This window comes from Cynocephalus volans, chromosome 4 (genome assembly GCF_027409185.1).
Source record: "Cynocephalus volans isolate mCynVol1 chromosome 4, mCynVol1.pri, whole genome shotgun sequence".
In the NCBI taxonomy this organism is placed as follows: domain Eukaryota; kingdom Metazoa; phylum Chordata; class Mammalia; order Dermoptera; family Cynocephalidae; genus Cynocephalus; species Cynocephalus volans.
In genome coordinates this window covers 71,247,913-71,267,246 of record NC_084463.1, presented here as the reverse complement: position 1 = coordinate 71,267,246, position 19,334 = coordinate 71,247,913, and the positions used below count along the sequence as shown (strand labels likewise).

Here is a 19,334-nt window from a genome sequence, read left to right as displayed (position 1 = left end):
ATTGAGTATTCAGTACCGTCCCATTTATTTCAGAATAAAAACTAGCTTTTCATTACATTTGATTGTGACAAGTTCTGTATTATGTGATAGTAATGATTAATGTAATTTAGGAAGTAGTTCAATATTTGATATTTTCTTTACTGTTTTTGACATAATTGGAGTAGGAATTTTCCTAGAGATAATTATGACTTTTTTATTTCCTTAATAGTTCTGGTGATCTGCTAAAACCTTTTTTTTTTTAAAGGCACAATACTTATAATATTGTAAAGTATTATTATTCTTTACTTACATGTTAGGACATAGACTTTAAATCATAAAAGATATAAACAAAAATTGAAAAGATACAGTGCCAAATTGCTTTATCTTTCTTGTTGAATTTACCATTTTAGTAGAAATTAATAGGTTGTATTGCTTTTTAAAAAAATTATTTTAACTCCTTTTAAAGACAATGTATATATTGGCTATACATTTCAATTTATCCTAACATACTGGTTGGTAGCACTAAATGGCTTTTTAAGTTTATAAACCAGGGAGTACCTCAACAATATAGCAAAAATGCTAGTAGATCCTAAGTCTATTAAAACTAAATTTACAAACAACTGTTTTTTTTTACTGTTTTTGGATCACTGACACCTTTGAAAATTGAAAGAAAGGGATGCACTATCTTAAAACATGTTGATATATAGGCATACAGAGCTTTATTATATAATTTCAGGATGTCTGAGTTAAGATCTCTTCTGCTAGATTGGTTTTTTTCTTTCACTCCTTTCTCTGCTGAGGCTTTCTTTATAGCAGTGGTTCTTAAAAGTGTGGTCTCCAGACTAGTGGCATCAGCATCACCTGAGAATTTGGTAGAAGTATGAATTTTTGGCCACCACCCCCTCCAACCCTCAAATATTGAATCAGAAATTCTCAGAGTATTGTCCTACACTTTACTCTGTTTTATCACAGAGATAGTTCTGATGCATGCTAAGGTTTGAGAAACACTGTTACATAGTCAGAATTACCATCTAAAAGGGTAGTACCTGCTACATCACCTTTCTGTCTATCTTCAGTCCACTTTATCAACATTTGTGATTACCTCCTCCAGTGATCTTTAAGGTTTTGGGGGGAAAGAAAAGATGCTCATTCTTATGTGGTTAAGGACCCCGTCTTTTCTTAAGGGTCACTTTTTATCGTTTATCCACTTTCATGCAAACAAATGCTTAGAAAAGTCATATTCAAACTATTTTTAACAAATCATTAGTAATGTTGAATAGTTTGCATTTTTCCATTGTTTATGTTTCTCTCATCATCCCTCTTTTACTTGGATTAGAAAACTAAAGCTGTAAGGAGTTGCTATCCTGGTAAAGTGTCAAAGACAATACTGTAATTCTAATGTGATTCCTAGGTCAGAGTTCTTTCCACTTCATTGCTCATTGGATATTTTGTTAAAGTGATGAAGCAGCTAAATTATAGTCTTTGTTATAAGAGGCAATTATCAGCTTTGTGTGACGTGAACTCCATATACTCATCTCCAAATGTCTATCAAATACTGGGATGGAACTCTCCTGACTCCTTCATCTATAGCTTCACTTATAATCAAAATTTGATTATATATACTTATAAATTTAAATTAGTTCCTGTTGATTTATGTGAGAACAAAAGGAGCCTGTGTATACCCAGAATCTCTAATCTCTCAGAATTCTACTTCTATATCTCTAGCTTAATGCTATCATCATGACAAGATAATAGAATATACTTTCTGTTTTTAGTAGAGATTTTGACTTCCAAACCTTATTTTTCTACTTGTCCTTTTTATTCATTTAGCAAATATGAATGGAAGTACACTATTATAAGGCTTTCATGCTATACTAAAATTTTACTAATATTACTTGAAGGTAGACTGTGGTAAATTAAAGATGTATACTATAAACTCTAAAGCAAACAATAAAAATAAATAAAATAAAAATACAAGAGGTATGAATAATGAGCCAATGTAGAACATAAGATGGAAAAATAACCTTTGCTCAGTTAATCCAAAAAAGAGAAGTTACCAGTATTAGGAATAAGAGGGGACATCACTACAGTTCTTACAGACATTAAAAAGATAACAAAGGTATATTATTAACAAATTTATGCCCATAAATTCAATAACTTAGATGAAATGTACATATTCTTTAAACAGAACTTACTATCAAAACTCATTCAAGAAGAAATAGATAACCTAACAGCCTATAATATTAAAGAAGTTGAATTTGTTATTAAACCTTCCCACAATGAGTGCTCCTAGACTTCAGTGGTGAAATCTAACAAATATTTAAGGAAGAAATAATACCAACTTTACACAAGTTCTTCTAGAAAATAGAAGAGGCAGGAATATTTTTCTACTTTTTCTATTAGACCAGGATTACCTGACATCAAAACCTAACACAAACGGGAGATCTATTTACAACATAGAGCCTAGAGTTAACACTACTTTGCTGTATACTTAAAAATTTGATAAGTGCTGTCTTACCACAAAAGAAAGAAAATAGTATAAAAAATTTAAATAAAGGGGGCAGAGGAAACTTTTGGAGGTTATAGGTAACTTTATGGCCTTGATTGTGTGATAATCTTACAGGTGTATGTTTATCTCTGAACTCATCAAGTTATATACATTAAATCTGTACAGCTTTTTGTATATACATCACACCTCAATAAAATGGTTTTTATAAAACTTAACAAAGATATTAGTATAAAAGAAAACTACAGACCAATTTTTTTCAAGAGCGTAGACACTAAGCTTCTTAAGATATTATATTAGCTAATTGAATCCAACTAAATATAAAATGAATAATGAATCATGACCAAGTGGGTTTTTCGACAAGAATACAAGTTTGGGTTATCATTAAAAATCAATTAATGTTAATTTACCATATTAATAGACTAATAAATTAAAAATCTAATAAATTAGATTAAAAGACTAATAAATTAAACAAAGAAAATTATTAGACAAAATTTAACATCTAGTTGTGAGAAAAACCTTCAGCAAACTAGGATTAGAAGGGAACCTTCTCAATCAAATAAAGGGCATCTATGGGAAAGTTGCAGCTAAAATCATACTAAAAGACTGTATTCTTTCCTTCTAAGATCAGGAATGGGGCATTGAGGTTCACTCTTACCGCTTCTATTCAGCATTGTACTGAAGGTCCTAGTTAGTGCAAAAATTAAGAAAAAGGAATAAAAAGCATACTGATTATAAGGAAAGAAGGAAGCCTGTCTTTGCTTGCAGAGGAAGTTGTCATCTATTTACAAAATCTTAAGGAATCTACAAAAATGTAAGAGTTTAACTTAGCAAGATTGTGGGATACAAGGGAAATACATAAAAAATTAATTGTAGTTCTGTATTCTAAAAATAAAGTATTAAGCATTGAAATAAAAAATATCATTTGCAATAGTATCAGAAAGATTACATATCTAGGGATAAAATTGACAAAAGATGTGTAAAACCTTTGTGCACACTGAAAACTATAAAACATTGATGAGTAAATTTAAAGGCCTAAATAAATGGAAGATACACTGAGAGATGTACTATATTCATGGATCAGGAAACCCAAAGTTGTTAAAACGTCATTTCTTTCCTAACTGACCTATAGATTCAACACAATCTCAATCAAAACCTCTGCAGTATTTTTTGTAATGATTAACAATTAGATTCTAATGTTTTCTTCTGCAAAAATGCAAAGGACCTAGTATAGCCTAACCAATTTTGAAAAGAATAAAATAGAAGGTCTTACTCTTTGTGATTTCAAGGCATTATGAAGACACTAATCAAAGCACTGTGGCACTAGCATTATCTCAATGTGGTTTGGGGGATAAAGTTTCCATTATATCGCTCTTTTTTCAGTTGAAAGAAATTCTGTAGGGACAAAGACGGTTAATTTTTTTTCTTTAATTTACCACTTGTAAAATGAATTCATCAGATTTAATTTGATTTCATTATGCACTAAATAACTGTTTCAAGAAAACATGGTTGACTACTTTATACCAGTTTTTCTTATTCTTTCAAGAATTTTTGCTTTTAGCAAAAACTTCCTTTTAGAGAAACATTAATTCTATTTATCATTTAATTTTAATGAGATCAAGAGAAAACAGACATCTTAATGAATAAATTAATGATGTACATAATATGAATTTTGATAAAATTTTTTTCACTGTCCCAGTAATGTTAAAAGTCTTTTATATATAATATGGTATATGTAAATTTAATTTTGACCCTTCTTAAATTGCAGTGTCCTCTCACATGGCAGAGCAAGTGGGAAGGCCCAGAAGATCCCTTACAATACCTTAGAGGTCTTGTAGCTCGTGCCCTTGCAATACAGGTAAGACTAAATTATTTAGTAATCATATTGTATGACTATTGTATTATAAACATGCATATTTAAATAACCTTTTTGCTAGTGATGAGAATTCTTATGATTTCGTATATAAGGCACCATATATTAATTTCTTATTCTGCCGTCTGTGTTTTGTACAGTACTCTTTTTTAAAAAAAAGTATGTTCTTTCTGCTTACTGTGGCTTTTAAAATTTTTTGAGAATTAGAGAAAAATCTACACTTTTAGTATAGACGTGTTATATAGAGGGTAAATGAAACTGATTCATAACTATGACTAATTTTCTCTAGGCTGTAAAGATTTTTTTTATTCATTTATTTATCTATTTATTTATTTATTCATTTATTACAAATATTGATGAGATACAGAGCTGATTGTCCCCCTCCTGCCCATGATCTGGGGGCCAGATTTATACTGGGGGCATATCGATCACCAGAAATTACTTTTATATCCTTTGTCCCCTCCCAATTACCCCCAACCACCCTCCCCTTCCCCCTCTCCCCTCAACTCCAATTTGTGGCCCTAGGAATGTTCTCTCCCTCTGTTGGATCACGGCACTATTGTGGTCTTTCTTTCCTACCTTCCTTTCTCTCTTAGCTCCCACATATGAGTGAGCACATGCAGTATTTATCCCTCTGTGCTTTGCTTGCTTCACTCAACACAAGTTTCTCTAGGTTCATCCATGTTGTTGCAAATGGGAGTATTTCATTCTTTTTTATGGCAGAGTAGTATTCCATGGTGTATATATACCACAGTTTCCTTATCCAATCATCTATTGATAGACATTTAGGTTGGTTCCATATCTTGGCCATTGTAAACAGAGCTTCAGTAAACATGGGAGTGCAGGTTATCTCTTCGACATGATGATTTCCATTCCTCTGGATATATACCCAGAAGAGGGATTGCTGGATCATATGGAATATCTGTCTGTAGTTGTTTGAGAAACCTCCAAATTGTTTTTCAAAGTGGTTGTACTAATTTACAGTCCCACCAAAAGTGCAGTAGTGCTCCCTTCTCTCCACACCCTCACCAGCATTTGTTATTCACCATCTTTTTGATTATAGCCAGTCTAACTGGAGGTGGTATCTCAATGTGGTTTTAATTTGCATTTCCCTGATGACTAGTGATGTTGAGCATTTTTTCATGTATCTGTTGGCCATTTGTATGTCTTCCTTTGAAAAAATGTCTATTCAGCTCCTTTGCCCATTTTTTAATTGGGTCATTTATTTATTTTACTGTATAATTGCTTGAGTTCTATGTATATGTTCTGGATATTAGTCCCTTGTCGGATGCATAGGTGGCAAAAATCTTCTCCCACTCTGTAGGTTGTCTTTTCACTCTGTAGATTGTTTCTTATGCTGTGCAGAAACTTTTTAGTTTGATATAGTCCCATTTGTTTATTTTTTCTTTCGCTGCTTGTGCTTTCGGGCTCATGTTCATAATGCCTGTGCCCATACCTAACTGCTGAAGTGTTTCACCTATATTTTCCTTTAGTAATTTTACAGTTTCGGGTCTTGTACCTAGTTCTTTAATCCATTTTGAGTTGATTTTAGTGTATGGTGAGAGATGCATATCTAGTTTCATTCTTCTGCATATGGATATCCAGTTTTCCCAGCACCACTTGTTGAAGAGGCAGTCTTTTCCCCAATGTAGATTTTTGTTGCCTTTGTCTAATATAAGATGGCTATAAGCCTGAGGAGTGAATTCTGGGTTCTCAATTCTACTCCACTGGTCTGAGTGTCGATTTTTATACCAGTACCATGCTGTTTTGGTTACAAGAGCTTTGTAGTTTAATTTGCAGTCAGGCAGAGTTATGCCTCTGGCTTTGTTTTTTTTTTGTTCAGGATTGTTTTGGCTATTTGGGGTCTTTTGTTTTTCCATATGAAAGGTAAGATTGTTTTTTCCATTTCTGTGAAGAATGCCATTGGTATTTTGATGGCGATTGCATTGAATCTATAGATGGCTTTGGGTAGTATAGGCATTTTCACAATGTTAATTCTTCCAATCCAAGAGCATGGAATATCTTTCCATCTTTTTGTGTCTTCTTTAATTTCTTTCAGAAGTGGTTTGTAATTCTCATTGTAGAGGTCTTTCACCTCTTTGGTTAAATTGATCCCTAGTTATCATATTTTTTTGGTGACAATTGTAAATGGGCTTACTTTTATTTCTCTTTCTGTTAATTCATTATTTGAGTATATAAATGCTACTGATTTGGAGGCGTTTATTTTGTGTCCTGCAACATTACTGAAATTATTAACCAGCTCGAGGAGTTTTTTGATAGAGTCTTTAGGTTTTTCTATATGTAGTATCATGTCATCTGCAAATAGGGAAAGTTTAACTTCATCTTTTCCAGTCTGGATTCCCTTTATTTCTTTCTCTTGCCTGATTGCTCTAGCTAGTACCTCCAGTACTATGTTGAATAGAAGTGGTGAGAGTGGACATCCTTGTCTTGTTTCTGTCCTTAAGGGGAAGGCCTCAAATTTTCCCCACTCAGAATAATACTGGTGGTGGGCTTGTCATAAATGGCTTTTACTGTGTTAAGATAGTTTCCTTCTATACATAATTTGTTGAGAGTCTTTATCATGAAGGAATGTTGAATTTTGTCAAATGCTTTTTCAGCATCTATTGAGATGATCATATGGTCTTTCTCCTTGAGCTTGTTGATGGGATGTATCACATTTATTGGCTTTTGTATGTTGAACCATCCTTGCATCCCTGGGATGAATCCCACTTGGTCATAGTGTATAATTTTTTTACTATGTTGCTGTATTCTAATTGAAAATATTTTGTTGAGGATTTTAGCATCTAGGTTCATCAAGGATATTGGCCCATAATTTTCCTTTTTTTGTTGTCTTTATCTGGTTTTGGTATCAGAGTTATGTTGGCCTCATAGAATGAGTTTGGGAGAGTAACATCTGTTTCAATTGTTTGGAACAGTTTCATAAGAATTGCTATTAACTCCTCTTTAAAAGTTTGATAGAATTCAGCTGTAAAGCTGTCCAGACCTGGACTTTTTTTTGTTGGAAGATTGCTAATTACTGCTTCAATCTCCTTGCTTGTTATCGGTCTGTTCAGGTTTTCTATCTCTTCTTGGTTTCAGTCTTGGTAATTTATATGTGTCTAAAAACTTATCCATATCTTCTAGACTTTCAAATTTGTTGTCATACAGTTGTTTATAATAGCCTCTAATGATTCTTTGTATTTCGGTGGTGTCAGTTGTAATGTCTCCCTTTTCATTTCTGATTTTTGTTATTTGGGTCTTCTCTCTTCTTTTCTTTTTTTAATCTAGCTAACGGTGTGTCTACTTTGCTTATCTTCTTGAAAAACCAACTTTTAGTTTTGTTGATCTTTTCTATTGTTTTTTGGGGGTCTCTATTTAATTTAGTTCTGCTCTGATCTTAATTATTATTATTATTTTTTAAAAAATTTTTTTAATTTTATTTTTATTGTACATGTTTATGGACTACAGTTTGTTGTTTCAATACATGCATATATTGTATAATGATCTAATCAGAATAGGTAGCATATCCATCACCTAAACATTTATCATTTCTTTGTGGTTATAACATTCAAGATTCTCTCTCTTCTGGCTATCTTGAGATATACAATATTATTAGCTATTGTCATGCTAGGGCATCACAACTTATTCTTCCTATCTAACATTAACTTTGTAACTTTGTACCAGTCTACCAACCTTTCCCTGCTCCCTTCCCCCCACCCCCCATTTCTATTCCTCTGGTAACCACTACTCTACTCTCTTTTTCTCTCTTTTTAATTTATTTTTCTTTATTGACCCATAATCATTGTATATATTTATAGAGTACAATATGATATTTGGGTATATTCATACTGTGTGTAATGATCATATGAGGGTGCTTAGTATATCCATCACCTCAAACATTTGTCACTTCTTTGTGTTAGGAACATTCAACATCATCTTGACTAGCTTTTCAAAGATACACAGTACTTTGTTGCCAACTGCAGTCTCTCTATATTACTGCAGAACCTAGATCCCATTCTTCCTACCTCTCTAATATTTGGTAGCCACTGACCACCCTCTCCCCATCTCTCCTTCCCCTTCTCCCTACCAGTCTCTAGGAACTACTGTTTACTCTCTACTTCTATGAAATCAACTTTTTTGGATTCCAAATATGTAGTATTTCTCTCTCTCTGCCTGGCTTATTTCACTTAACATAATTTTCTCCAAGCCTCATCCATGTTGCTGAAAATAGCAGAATTTCATTATTTTTGTGGCTGGGTATGTATTCCATTGGGTATATATACCTTATCCAATCATCCATGGAAGGACATTTAGGTTGGTTCCAACTTTTCCCTATTATGAATAGAGCTGCTGTAAACATGGGAGTGCAGGTATCTCTTTGACTTGATTTCCATTCCTTTGGATATATACTTAGTGGTGGGATTGCTGGATCCTATGGTAGTTCTATCTGTAATTGTTTGAGAAATCTCCATACTATTTTCCATAATGGATATACTAATTTACATTCCCACCAACAATGTATAAGAGTTTCCCTTCCTCTGCATCCTTGCTAGCATTTGTTATTTTCTCTCTTTTTTATAATGGCCATTCTAACTGGAGTGAGATGATATCTCATTGTGGTTTTGATTTGAATTTCTCTGATGATTAGCAATGTCGAGCCTTTTTTCATATGCATGTTGGCCATTTGTATGTCTTCTTTTGATAAACATCTATTCATTTTCTTTGCCCATTTTTTAATCGGATTATTTGGTTTTTTACTATTAAGTTATTTGAGTTCTTTGTATATTCTTAATACTAATCCCTTGTCAGATGCATAGTTTGCAAATATTTTCTCCCATTCTGCAGGCTGTCTTTTTGTTGTCTTGATTGTTTCCTTTTCTGTGCAGAAGCTTTTTAGTTTGATATAATCCCATTTGTTAATTTTTGCTTTTGTTCCTGGTGCTTCTGAAGTATTATTTATAAAGTCTTTGTCCAGACCTGTGTCCTGAATTATTTCCCCTATGTTTTCTTCTAGAATTTTTATACTTTCAGGTCTTAAATTTAAGTCTTTAATCCATTCTGAGTTGATTTTGGTATATGGTGAGAGATAGGGGTCTAGTTTCATTTTTCTGCATATGGATCTCCAATTTTCCCAGCACCATTTATTGAAGAGACTGTCCTTTCCCCCAATGTACTTTCTCAGCTCTTTTGTCAAAAATAAGTTGTTTGGGTATGTGAATTCATTTCTGAATTCTCTATTCTGTTCCATTGGTGTATGTGTTTGTTTTTGTGCCAGTGCCATGCTGTTTTGATTAGTATAACTTTGTAGTATATATTGAAGTCAGGAAGTATGATACCCCCTGCTTTGTTCTTTTTGTTTAGGATTGCTTTGGCTATTCAGGGTCTCTTGCTTTTCCATGTAAATTTTTGAATTGTTTTTTTCTATTTTTGTAAAGTATGTCATTGGTATTTTGATGGGGACTGGATAGAATCTGTAGATTGCTTTGAGTAGTATGGTCATTTTGGCAATGTTGATTCTTCCAATCTATTTGCATGGGATGTCTTTCCATTTTTTTGTGGCTTCCTTAATTTCTTTAAATTGTGTTTTATAGTTTTCATTGTAGAGATCTTTCACCTTGTTGGTTAAATTTTTTCCTAGGTATTTTATTTTTGTTACTATTGTATATAGGGTAGCTTTCTTGATTTCTTTTTCTTTTTTTCTTTTTTTGTGTTTTTTTTTTAAATTTTATTTTGTTGATATACATTGTAGCTGATTATTGCTCCCCATCACCAAAACCTCCCTCCCTTCTGCCTCCCCCCGTCCCCCCCAACAATGTCCTTTCTGTTTGCTTGTTGTATCAACTTCAAATAATTGTGGTTGTTATATCTTCTCCCCCCCCCCCGGATTTTGTGTGTGTGTGTGTGTGTGAATTTATATATTAATTTTTAGCTCCCTCCAATAAGTGAGAACATGTGGTATTTCTCTTCCTGTGCCTGACTTGTTTCACTTAATATAATTCTCTCAAGGTCCATCCATGTTGTTGCAAATGGCAGTATTTCATTCGTTTTTATAGCTGAGTAGTATTCCATTGTGTAGATGTACCACATTATCCGTATCCACTCATCTGATGATGGGCATTTGGGCTGGTTCCAACTCTTGGCTATTGTAAAGAGTGCTGCGATAAACATTGGGAAACAGGTATACCTTCGACTTGATGATTTCCATTCCTCTGGGTATATTCCCAACAGTGGGATAGCTGGGTCGTATGGTAGATCTATCTGCAATTGTTTGAGGAACCTCCATACCATTTTCCATAGAGGCTGCACCATTTTGCAGTCCCACCAACAATGTATGAGAGTTCCTTTTTCTCCGCAGCCTCGCCAGCATTTATCGTTCATAGTCTTTTGGATTTTAGCCATCCTAACTGGGGTTAGATGGTATCTGAATGTGGTTTTGATTTGCATTTCCCGGATGCTGAGTGATGTTGAGCATTTTTTCATATGTCTGTTGGCCATTTGGATATCTTCCTTAGAGAAATGCCTACTTAGCTCTTTTGCCCATTTTTTAATTGGGTTGCTTGTTTTCTTCTTGTAAAGTTGTTTGAGTTCCTTATATATTCTGGATATTAATCCTTTGTCAGATGTATATTTTGCAAATATTTTCTCCCACTCTGTTGGTTGTCTTTTAACTCTGTTAATTGTTTCTTTTGCTGTGCAGAAGCTTTTTAGTTTGATATAATCCCATTTGTTTATTTTTCCTTTGGTTGCCCGTGCTTTTGGGGTTGTATTCATGAAGTCTGTGTCCAGCCCTATTTCCTGAAGTGTTTCTCCTATGTTTTCTTTAAGAAGTTTTATTGTTTCAGGGTGTATGTTTAAATCCTTAATCCATTTTGAGTTGATTTTAGTATACGGTGAGAGGTATGGATCTAGTTTCATTCTCCTGCATATGGATATCCAGTTATCCCAGCACCATTTGCTGAAGAGGCAGTCCCTTCCCCAGTGAATAGGCTTGGTGCCTTTGTCAAAGATCAGATGGCAGTAAGTGTGTGGGTTGATTTCTGGATTCTCTATTCTATTCCATTGGTCAGTGTGTCTGTTTTTATGCCAGTACCATACTGTTTTGGTTATTATAGCTTTCTAGTATACCTTAAAGTCAGGTAGTGATATGCCTCCAGCTTTATTTTTTTTGCTGAGCATTGCTTTGGCTATGCGTGGTCTTTTATTGTTCCATATAAATGTCTGAATAGTTTTTTCCATTTCTGAGCAAAATGTCTTTGGAATTTTGATGGGGATTGCATTGAATTTGTATATCACTTTGGGTAGTATGGACATTTTCACTATGTTGATTCTTCCAATCCAAGAGCATGGGATATCTTTCCATCTTCTTGTATCCTCTCTAATTTCTCTCAGCCGTGGTTTGTAGTTCTCATTATAGAGATTTTTCACCTCCTTGGTTAACTCAATTCCTAAGTATTTTATTTTTTTGGTGGCTACTGTAAATGGGCAGGCTTTCTTGATTCCTCGTTCTGCATGTTCACTATTGGAGAAAAGAAATGCTACTGATTTTTGTGTGTTGATTTTGTATCCTGCTACTGTGCTGAAGTCATTTATCAATTCCAAGAGTTTTTTTGTAGAGGTTTTAGGCTGTTCGATATATAGGATCATGTCATCTGCAAACAGGGACAGTTTGACTTCATCTTTTCCAATCTGGATGCCCTTTATTTCCTTCTCTTCTCTGATTGCTCTGGCTAGTACTTCCAACACTATGTTGAATAGGAGTGGTGAGAGTGGGCATCCTTGTCTAGTTCCTGTTCTTAAAGGAAAAGCTTTCAGCTTTTCCCCATTCAGGATGATATTGGCAGTGGGTTTGTCATATATGGCTTTAATTATGTTGAGATACTTTCCCTCTATACCTAACTTATAGAGGGTCTTTGTCATGAATGAGTGCTGAACTTTATCAAATGCTTTTTCAGCATCTATAGAGATGATCATATGGTCCTTGTGTTTGAGTTTATTAATATGGTGTATCACATTTATTGATTTGCGTATGTTGAACCAACCTTGCATCCCTGGGATGAATCCCACTTGATCGTGATGAATAATTTTTCGTATGTGTTGCTGTATTCTGTTTGCTAGTATTTTAGTGAGGATTTTTGCATCTATATTCATCAAGGATATCGGCCTGTAGTTTTCTTTTTTGGTTATATCTTTACCTGGTTTTGGTATCAGGATGATGTTTGCTTCATAGAATGAGTTTGGGAGATTTGTGTCCGTTTCAATCTTTTGGAATAGTTTGTAAAGAATCGGTGTCAATTCCTCTTTGAATGTTTGGTAAAATTCTGCTGTGTATCCATCTGGTCCTGGGCTTTTCTTCGTTGGGAGCCTTCTGATAACAGCTTCAATCTCCTTTATTGTTATTGGTCTGTTCAAATTTTCTACGTCTTCACGGTTCAGTTTTGGGAGCTTGTGTGTGTCCAGAAATTTATCCATTTCCTCCAGATTTTCAAATTTGTTGGCGTATAGTTGTTTATAGTAGTCTCGAATGATTCCTTGTATTTCAGATGAATCAGTTGTAATGTCGCCTTTTTCATTTCTAATTTTGGTTGTTTGAGTCTTCTCTCTTCTTTTTTTTGTTAGCCATGCTAATGGTTTGTCAATTTTATTTATCTTTTCGAAAAACCAACTTTTTGATTCGTTGATCTTTTGAATTGTTTTTTGGTTTTCAATTTCATTCAGTTCTGCTCTGATCTTAATGATTTCTTTCCGTCTGCTAACTTTAGGTTTGGATTGTTCTTGTTTTTCTAGTTCTTTAAGGTGAAGTGTTAGGTTGTTCACTTGCCATCTTTCTATTCTTCTGAAGTGAGCATTTAATGCAATAAATTTTCCTCTCAAAACTGCTTTTGCAGTATCCCACAGGTTTTGGTATGATGTATCATTGTTTTCATTAGTTTCAATAAACTTTTTGATTTCCTGCTTGATTTCTTCTTGGACCCATATGTCATTAAGTAGAATGCTGTTTAATTTCCATGTGTTTGTATAGTTTCCAGAGTTTCATTTGTTATTAATTTCTAGTTTTAATGCATTGTGGTCTGAGAAGATACATGGGATAATTCCAATTTTTTTGAATTTATTGAGACTTGATTTGTGACCTAATATGTGATCTATCCTGGAGAATGATCCATGTGCTGCTGAGAAGAATGAATGTTCTGAGGTTGTTGGGTGGAATGTTCTGTAGATATCTGCCAGTTCCAATTGGTCTAGAGTCTTGTTGAGATCTTGTGTTTCTCTACTGATTCTTTGCCTAGATGATCTGTCTGATATTGACAGTGGAGTGTTCAGGTCCCCTGCTATTATGGTATTAGTGTCTATTTCCTTCTTTAGGTCTGATAGAGTTTGTTTTATAAATCTGGCTGCTCCAACTTTGGGTGCGTACATATTTATGATTGTTATGTCTTCTTGATGGATCAGTCCTTTTATCATTAAGTAGTGTCCCTCATTGTCTCTTTTTATGGTTTTTAGTTTAAAGTCTATTTTGTCAGATATAAGAATAGCTACTCCAGCTCGTTTTTCTTTTCTGTTTGCATGGTAAATCTTTTTCCATCCTTTCACTCTTAGTCTGTGTGAATCTTTATGGGTGAGGTGGGTCTCTTGTAGGCAGCATATAGTTGGGTCCTGCTTTTTGATCCAGTCAGCCAGTCTGTGTCTTTTAATTGGGGAATTTAAGCCTTTTACATTAAGAGTTGTTATTGAAAGGTGTTGATTTATTCCTAGCATTTTATTGGTTGTTTGGTTGTCTTAGGTGTCTTTTGTTCCTTGCTTTCTGATTTACTGTTTGTTTTCTGTGTTTGTTGGTTCCTTAGGTTGTAGATAGTGTTTTTGTTTGATTGTTTTGTCTTCACGAATGCCCTTTTTATTATACTAGCGGGTTTAGATTTTTCTTGGGTTTTTATGGCAGTGGTAGTTATTTTTCAGGAACCAAACCCAGTACTCCCTTGAGGATTTCTTGTAAGGGTGGTCGTGTGGTAGTGAACTCCCGCAGTTTTTGTTTGTCTGAGAAATATACTATTTGCCCCTCATTTCGGAAGGATAGCCTTGCAGGGTAGAGTATTCTTGGCTCGCAATCTTTGTCTTTTAGTATTTTGAAAATATCATCCCATTCCTTTCTAGCTTTTAGGGTTTGTGATGAAAAGTCTGATGTTAACCTGATTGGGGCTCCCTTATAGGTGATTTGACACCTCTCTCTTGCAGCTTTTAAGATTCTCTCTTTGTCTCTGAGTTTTGCCAGTTTGACTATGACATGTCTTGGAGAAGGCCTTTTTGGGTTGAATACATTTGGAGATCGTTGAGCTTCCTGGATCTGAAGATCTGTGATTTTTCCTATACCTGGGAAGTTTTCTGCCACTATTTTGTTGAATATGTTTTCAATGGAATCTCCATTTTCCTCCCCTTCTGGAATGTCCACGACTCGGATATTTGAGCGCTTGAGGTTGTCTGATATCTCTCTCAGATTTTCTTCCATGTCCTTGATTCTTTTTTCTTTCTTTGTGTCTGCTTGTGTTATTTCAAACAGCCCATCTTCAAGTTCAGAGGTTCTCTCTTCAACTTCGACAAGCCTGCTGGTTAAACTCTCCATTGTGTTTTTTATTTCGCTGAATAACTTCTTCAGTTCAGCAAGTTCTGGTACATTTTTTTTCAGGACATTGATTTCCTTGTACATTTCCTCTTTCAGATCCTGTATACTTTTCCTCATTTCATCATGATGTCTAGCTGAGTTTTCTTGTATCTCATTCAGTTGCCTTAGAATTATCACTCGAAATTCCTTGTCAGTTATTTCAAGGGCTTCTTGTTCTATAGGATCTAGAGTTTGAGATTTATTAACTTTTGGTGGTGTACTTTCTTGATTTTTTGTATTTCTGGTATCTTTTTTTTGGTATTTATTCATTGTGGCAGGGGGTTTCACAGTCCACTGGTTTGAGACTAATGACTAACTAGAATATTGCTGTGGTTGCCAATTTGGTATGGCTCTCTCTGTGACTGCTCACTTGGCCTCTAGTGCCTTGTGTGTGTGGTTGCCTCGGGTCTTGGGCTTCTCCGGGGAGCCACCTTTCTGGTCAGCTTGGACTCTGCTGGGCTGGTGGATCACGTACCGCAGGGTGTGTGATCTCTGTTGAGCTTTCACTTCCTGTTCAGGACTTTTCCCCGTTCCTTGTGCTCTGGCCCAGGCTGTTAGATCGTGCAGTGGCGACCCCACAGGGTGTGTGGTTTCTGTCGAGTCTCCGCCTCCCTGGCCGCACGTCTCCCCCCTCTGTGCGCACTGTGCTGGGCTGGGGCGTGTCTTTTGCACCCCTCGTCTATCAGCTGGGCCTTCAAGACCCTGCTCGGCACCGCCTCGCCCAGGAAGTCTACCAGGTTTCTGCTAGGCCCAGACGACCGGTCTCTCTGGGTGCCTTTATAGCACTGTGTAGATCTTTCTCGGGTCTTGTTCACCTTTGTATCCCCCCGGTATAAACCGAGTCTAGCACCCGCCTGCAGCCTGCTCTCCGGCAGGTTCAAGCGGACCTGGGAACTCTCCTACCACACTATTCCCAACCAGAAATTCGTTAGGCTTTTTTCCAAACTGGTGGCCACAGAGATGGTATCTGCCTCCCAGTAACAGGAAGTTTACCTGGGGCCAGAGTCCAGGGTGTGGTGGAGTGACAGTCGGCCCGCCCGTACTTCCTTGCCCTCCCAACACTGGCCGGGGACGCCCCACGCCACCAGCCCCGCCAGAGTACCGTGGAGGGAGTGGGAGAGGAGGCTGGCCCGCAGGCTCCGGAAAGCCCCGCACCGGGCCAAGCAAGTGGGAGGGCTCAGTGATGGCCGAGCAGGGCGGAGCTGCCCGCACCTGGGAAAATGGAGGCAGCACCAGGGCGGTGAGTGGCCTGGTGGTGCAGGCGGGAGCCGGGTGGGCATACACCCCCGAATAGAACTGGGCCAAGGGTCACTGACAGGGTTGTGCCAGGTCGGGCGCTCGCTCTCTGTCTCTGGTTTGCCGCCTTCCCTGTTCTCGGCCGCTGCCGCCTCGGGCTGTTCAGTCGCGGCGCCGCTCGGGCGCTCCCAGGAATCTTCTTTAATGCCGGCCTGAAACCTCGAATCCTGAATAGGGCAGCTGTCCCCCTTCAGCGCGGCCCCGGCCTCTGGGATCCTGTCTGCATCCACAGCAGCCCTGGCGCCGTGTTCCCTGTTTCGAGACTCGCTTTTGCAGCTAAGAAACGGTTCTTTTCCTGCTCCACACTTCAAAGCTGTTGCCTGTAAATGAGGCAGCCTCTCCTGCCGGGGGCAAAGTGGCGTTCAGCCCCCACGACCGGCCAGCAGCTGCAGTCCTCCCTTAAGAGATGGCGGGAGGAAGGTCCACAAGTTTCCCGGCTGCCTGAGGCCCAGTGGCCGCCTTTTCCACCTCAGCTACTCCGCGCCAGCCACCGCAGCTACCGCCATCTTGAAACTTGATCTTAATTATTTCTTTCTGTCTACAGCCTTTAGTTTTGGATTGTTGTTTTTCAAGTTCTTTGAGGCATAGCATTAGGTCGTTTATTTGTAGTCTCCATTTTTTTATATAAGCATTTACTGCAATAAATTTGCCTTTAGTACTGCTTTTGCAGTATCTACCAAGTTTTGGTATGATGTATCTTTATTTTCATTAGTTTCTAGCAATTTTTTGATTTCCTGTTTAATTTTTTCTTGGACCCATAGGTCATTCAGGAGCCTATAATTTATTTTCCATGTATTTGTATAGCTGCCAGTGATTTGCTCATTGTTTATCTCCAGTTTTAGTCCATTGTGGTCTGAAAAGATTGTTGGAATGATTTCAGTTTTTAAAAATTTGCTGAGTCTAGATTTGTGACCTAATATGTGGTCTGTCCTGGAGAATGTACCATGAGCTGATGAGAAAAAAGTGTATTCTTTAGCTGTTGGGTGAAATGTTCTGTATATATCTGCCAAGTCCAGTTGGTCTGGGGTGTAAATTAAATCCTGTGTCTCTTTCTTGACTTGTTGCCTGGAAGTCATGTCCCATACTGAGACAGGGGTGTTCAGATCACCCACTGTTAATGTATTAGGTCCTATCTCCTTCTTTAGGTCTAAGAGTGTTTGTTTAATATATCTAGGTGCTCCGGTATTGGGTGCATACATATTTATAATTGTTATGTCTCCTAGCTGGATAGTTCCCTTTATCACTATATAATGGCTTTCTTTGTTTTTTTAAATGTTTTTTGGTTTAAAGTCTATTTTGTCCAATATAAAAATAGCTACTCCTGCTCGTTTTTGGTTTCCATTTGCATGGTATATCTTTTTCCATCCCTTCACTTTTAGTCTATAAGTGTCTTTACAGGTGAGGTGGGTCTCTTGAAGACAGCATATACTTGGGTCTAGCTTTTTAATCCAGTCAGTTAGTCTGTGTCTTTTGAATGGGGAGTTTAGCCCATTCACATTCAGAGCAGTTATTGAGAAGTGTTGTCTAATTCCTGTCATTTAATTGCTACTTGCTTAGGTGGTTTAAATATCTTTTAATCATTATTTCCCTTTTTATTTCTCTTCTTCAATGTGAGTTGGGAATTAAGGCAGAATGATTTAGCTCCTTTCTCTTTCTTGCTGGCATTTTTGTTTTAACTGTGGGTTTTGCTCTTTCTTGTCTATTCATGATGATGGTCACCATTATTCAGATTCCAGATGAAAGACTCCCTTAAGAATTTCTTGCAGGGCTGGTCGTGTGGTGGTGAACTCCCACAACTTTCGTTTATCTGAGAAATACACTATTTCTCCCTTGTTTCTGAAGGAGAGCCTTGCTGGGTAAAGAATTCTTGGCTGGCAGTTTTTTTCTTTTAGTATTTTGAATATATCATTCCACTTTCTTCTGGCCTATAGGGTTTTGGTTGAGAAATCTGCTGTTAGTTTGATGGGGGTTCCCCTATAAGTGACCTGATGCTTTTCTCTTGCTGCTTGTAGAATTCTCTCTTTGTCTTTGAGCTTTGTGAATTTAACTATAATATGTCTTAGGGAGAATCTTTTGGGGTTGAATCTGTTTAGGGACCTTTGGGTTTCCTGGATCTGAAGGTCTATATCTTGCCCTACACCTCTGAAGTTTTCTGTTACTATTTCCTTGAGTAGGTTTTCAATACCTTTTCCTTTCTCCTGCCCTTGAGGAATACCCACAATTCAGATGTTAGAGTGCTTGAGGTTGTCTGCTATCTCTTGTAGGTTTTCCTCATTATTTTTAATTCTTTTTTCCTTTTTTTTTTTGTCTGCCTGACTTATTTCAAAAAGACCATCTTCAAGCTCTGAAATTCTTTCTTCTGCTTGCCCTACCCTGCTGCTCAAGCTCTCAGTCATGTTTTTTTATTTCATTGAGTGAGTCATTTCTAAAAGTTCTGCTACACTCTTTTTTATGGTACTGATCTTTTTATAGATTTCCTCCTTCATATTCTGGATGTTCCTTCTTGTGTCATTGTGTTCTCTAATTGAGTCTTCCTTTATTTCTTCAAGTTTTCTTAAGATCATTGCTCGAAATTCTTTTTCAGACATTTCAAGGAATCCCTGTTCCATGGAGTCTGACTTTGGGGCATTACTGTATCTTTTCAGTGGTGTCATTTCTTCTTGATTGTTTGTGTTTCTAGTGTTTTTTCGCTGATGCTTGGTCATTTGGTAGGGGGTTTGCTTCTTCTATTACACTGAGGTTGGCTGTGGAATGGCCTTGGTTGCTGCTGTGCGGGGTGAATTGTCTTTGCTTGACAGTAGGTGTGGTGGTGGTTATGTTAAACCACCTTGGTTCCCATTCTAGATTCTGTGGTTGTAGAATGAGCCCCTAGCACATGGAGTTCTGCTGGGCCAAGCTTGGTGGGTCGGAACCTTAGGCTGGTGCACCCCTCGGGTCTGAGGCGGGATGAGGGGCTGTGTCGAGCTGTGTGGTTCTGCTGGCTGGTATTGCTGCCAGCTGCTCCCTGTGGGCTCACCTGTGTGGTGCCA

General features: G+C 36.9%; 1 protein-coding gene across 2 annotated transcripts in view; it reads left to right on the top strand.

The window, feature by feature from the left end:
- The window catches only part of DYNC2H1 (dynein cytoplasmic 2 heavy chain 1), a 321,263-nt gene that overhangs the window by 245,328 nt on the left and 56,601 nt on the right, over positions 1-19,334 (top strand). For both annotated transcript variants that reach the window (XM_063092854.1, XM_063092855.1), the window contains one exon: positions 4,254-4,343. In XM_063092854.1, coding sequence (XP_062948924.1) covers positions 4,254-4,343 — 90 coding nt within the window. The remainder of the gene's footprint in view (positions 1-4,253; positions 4,344-19,334) is intronic.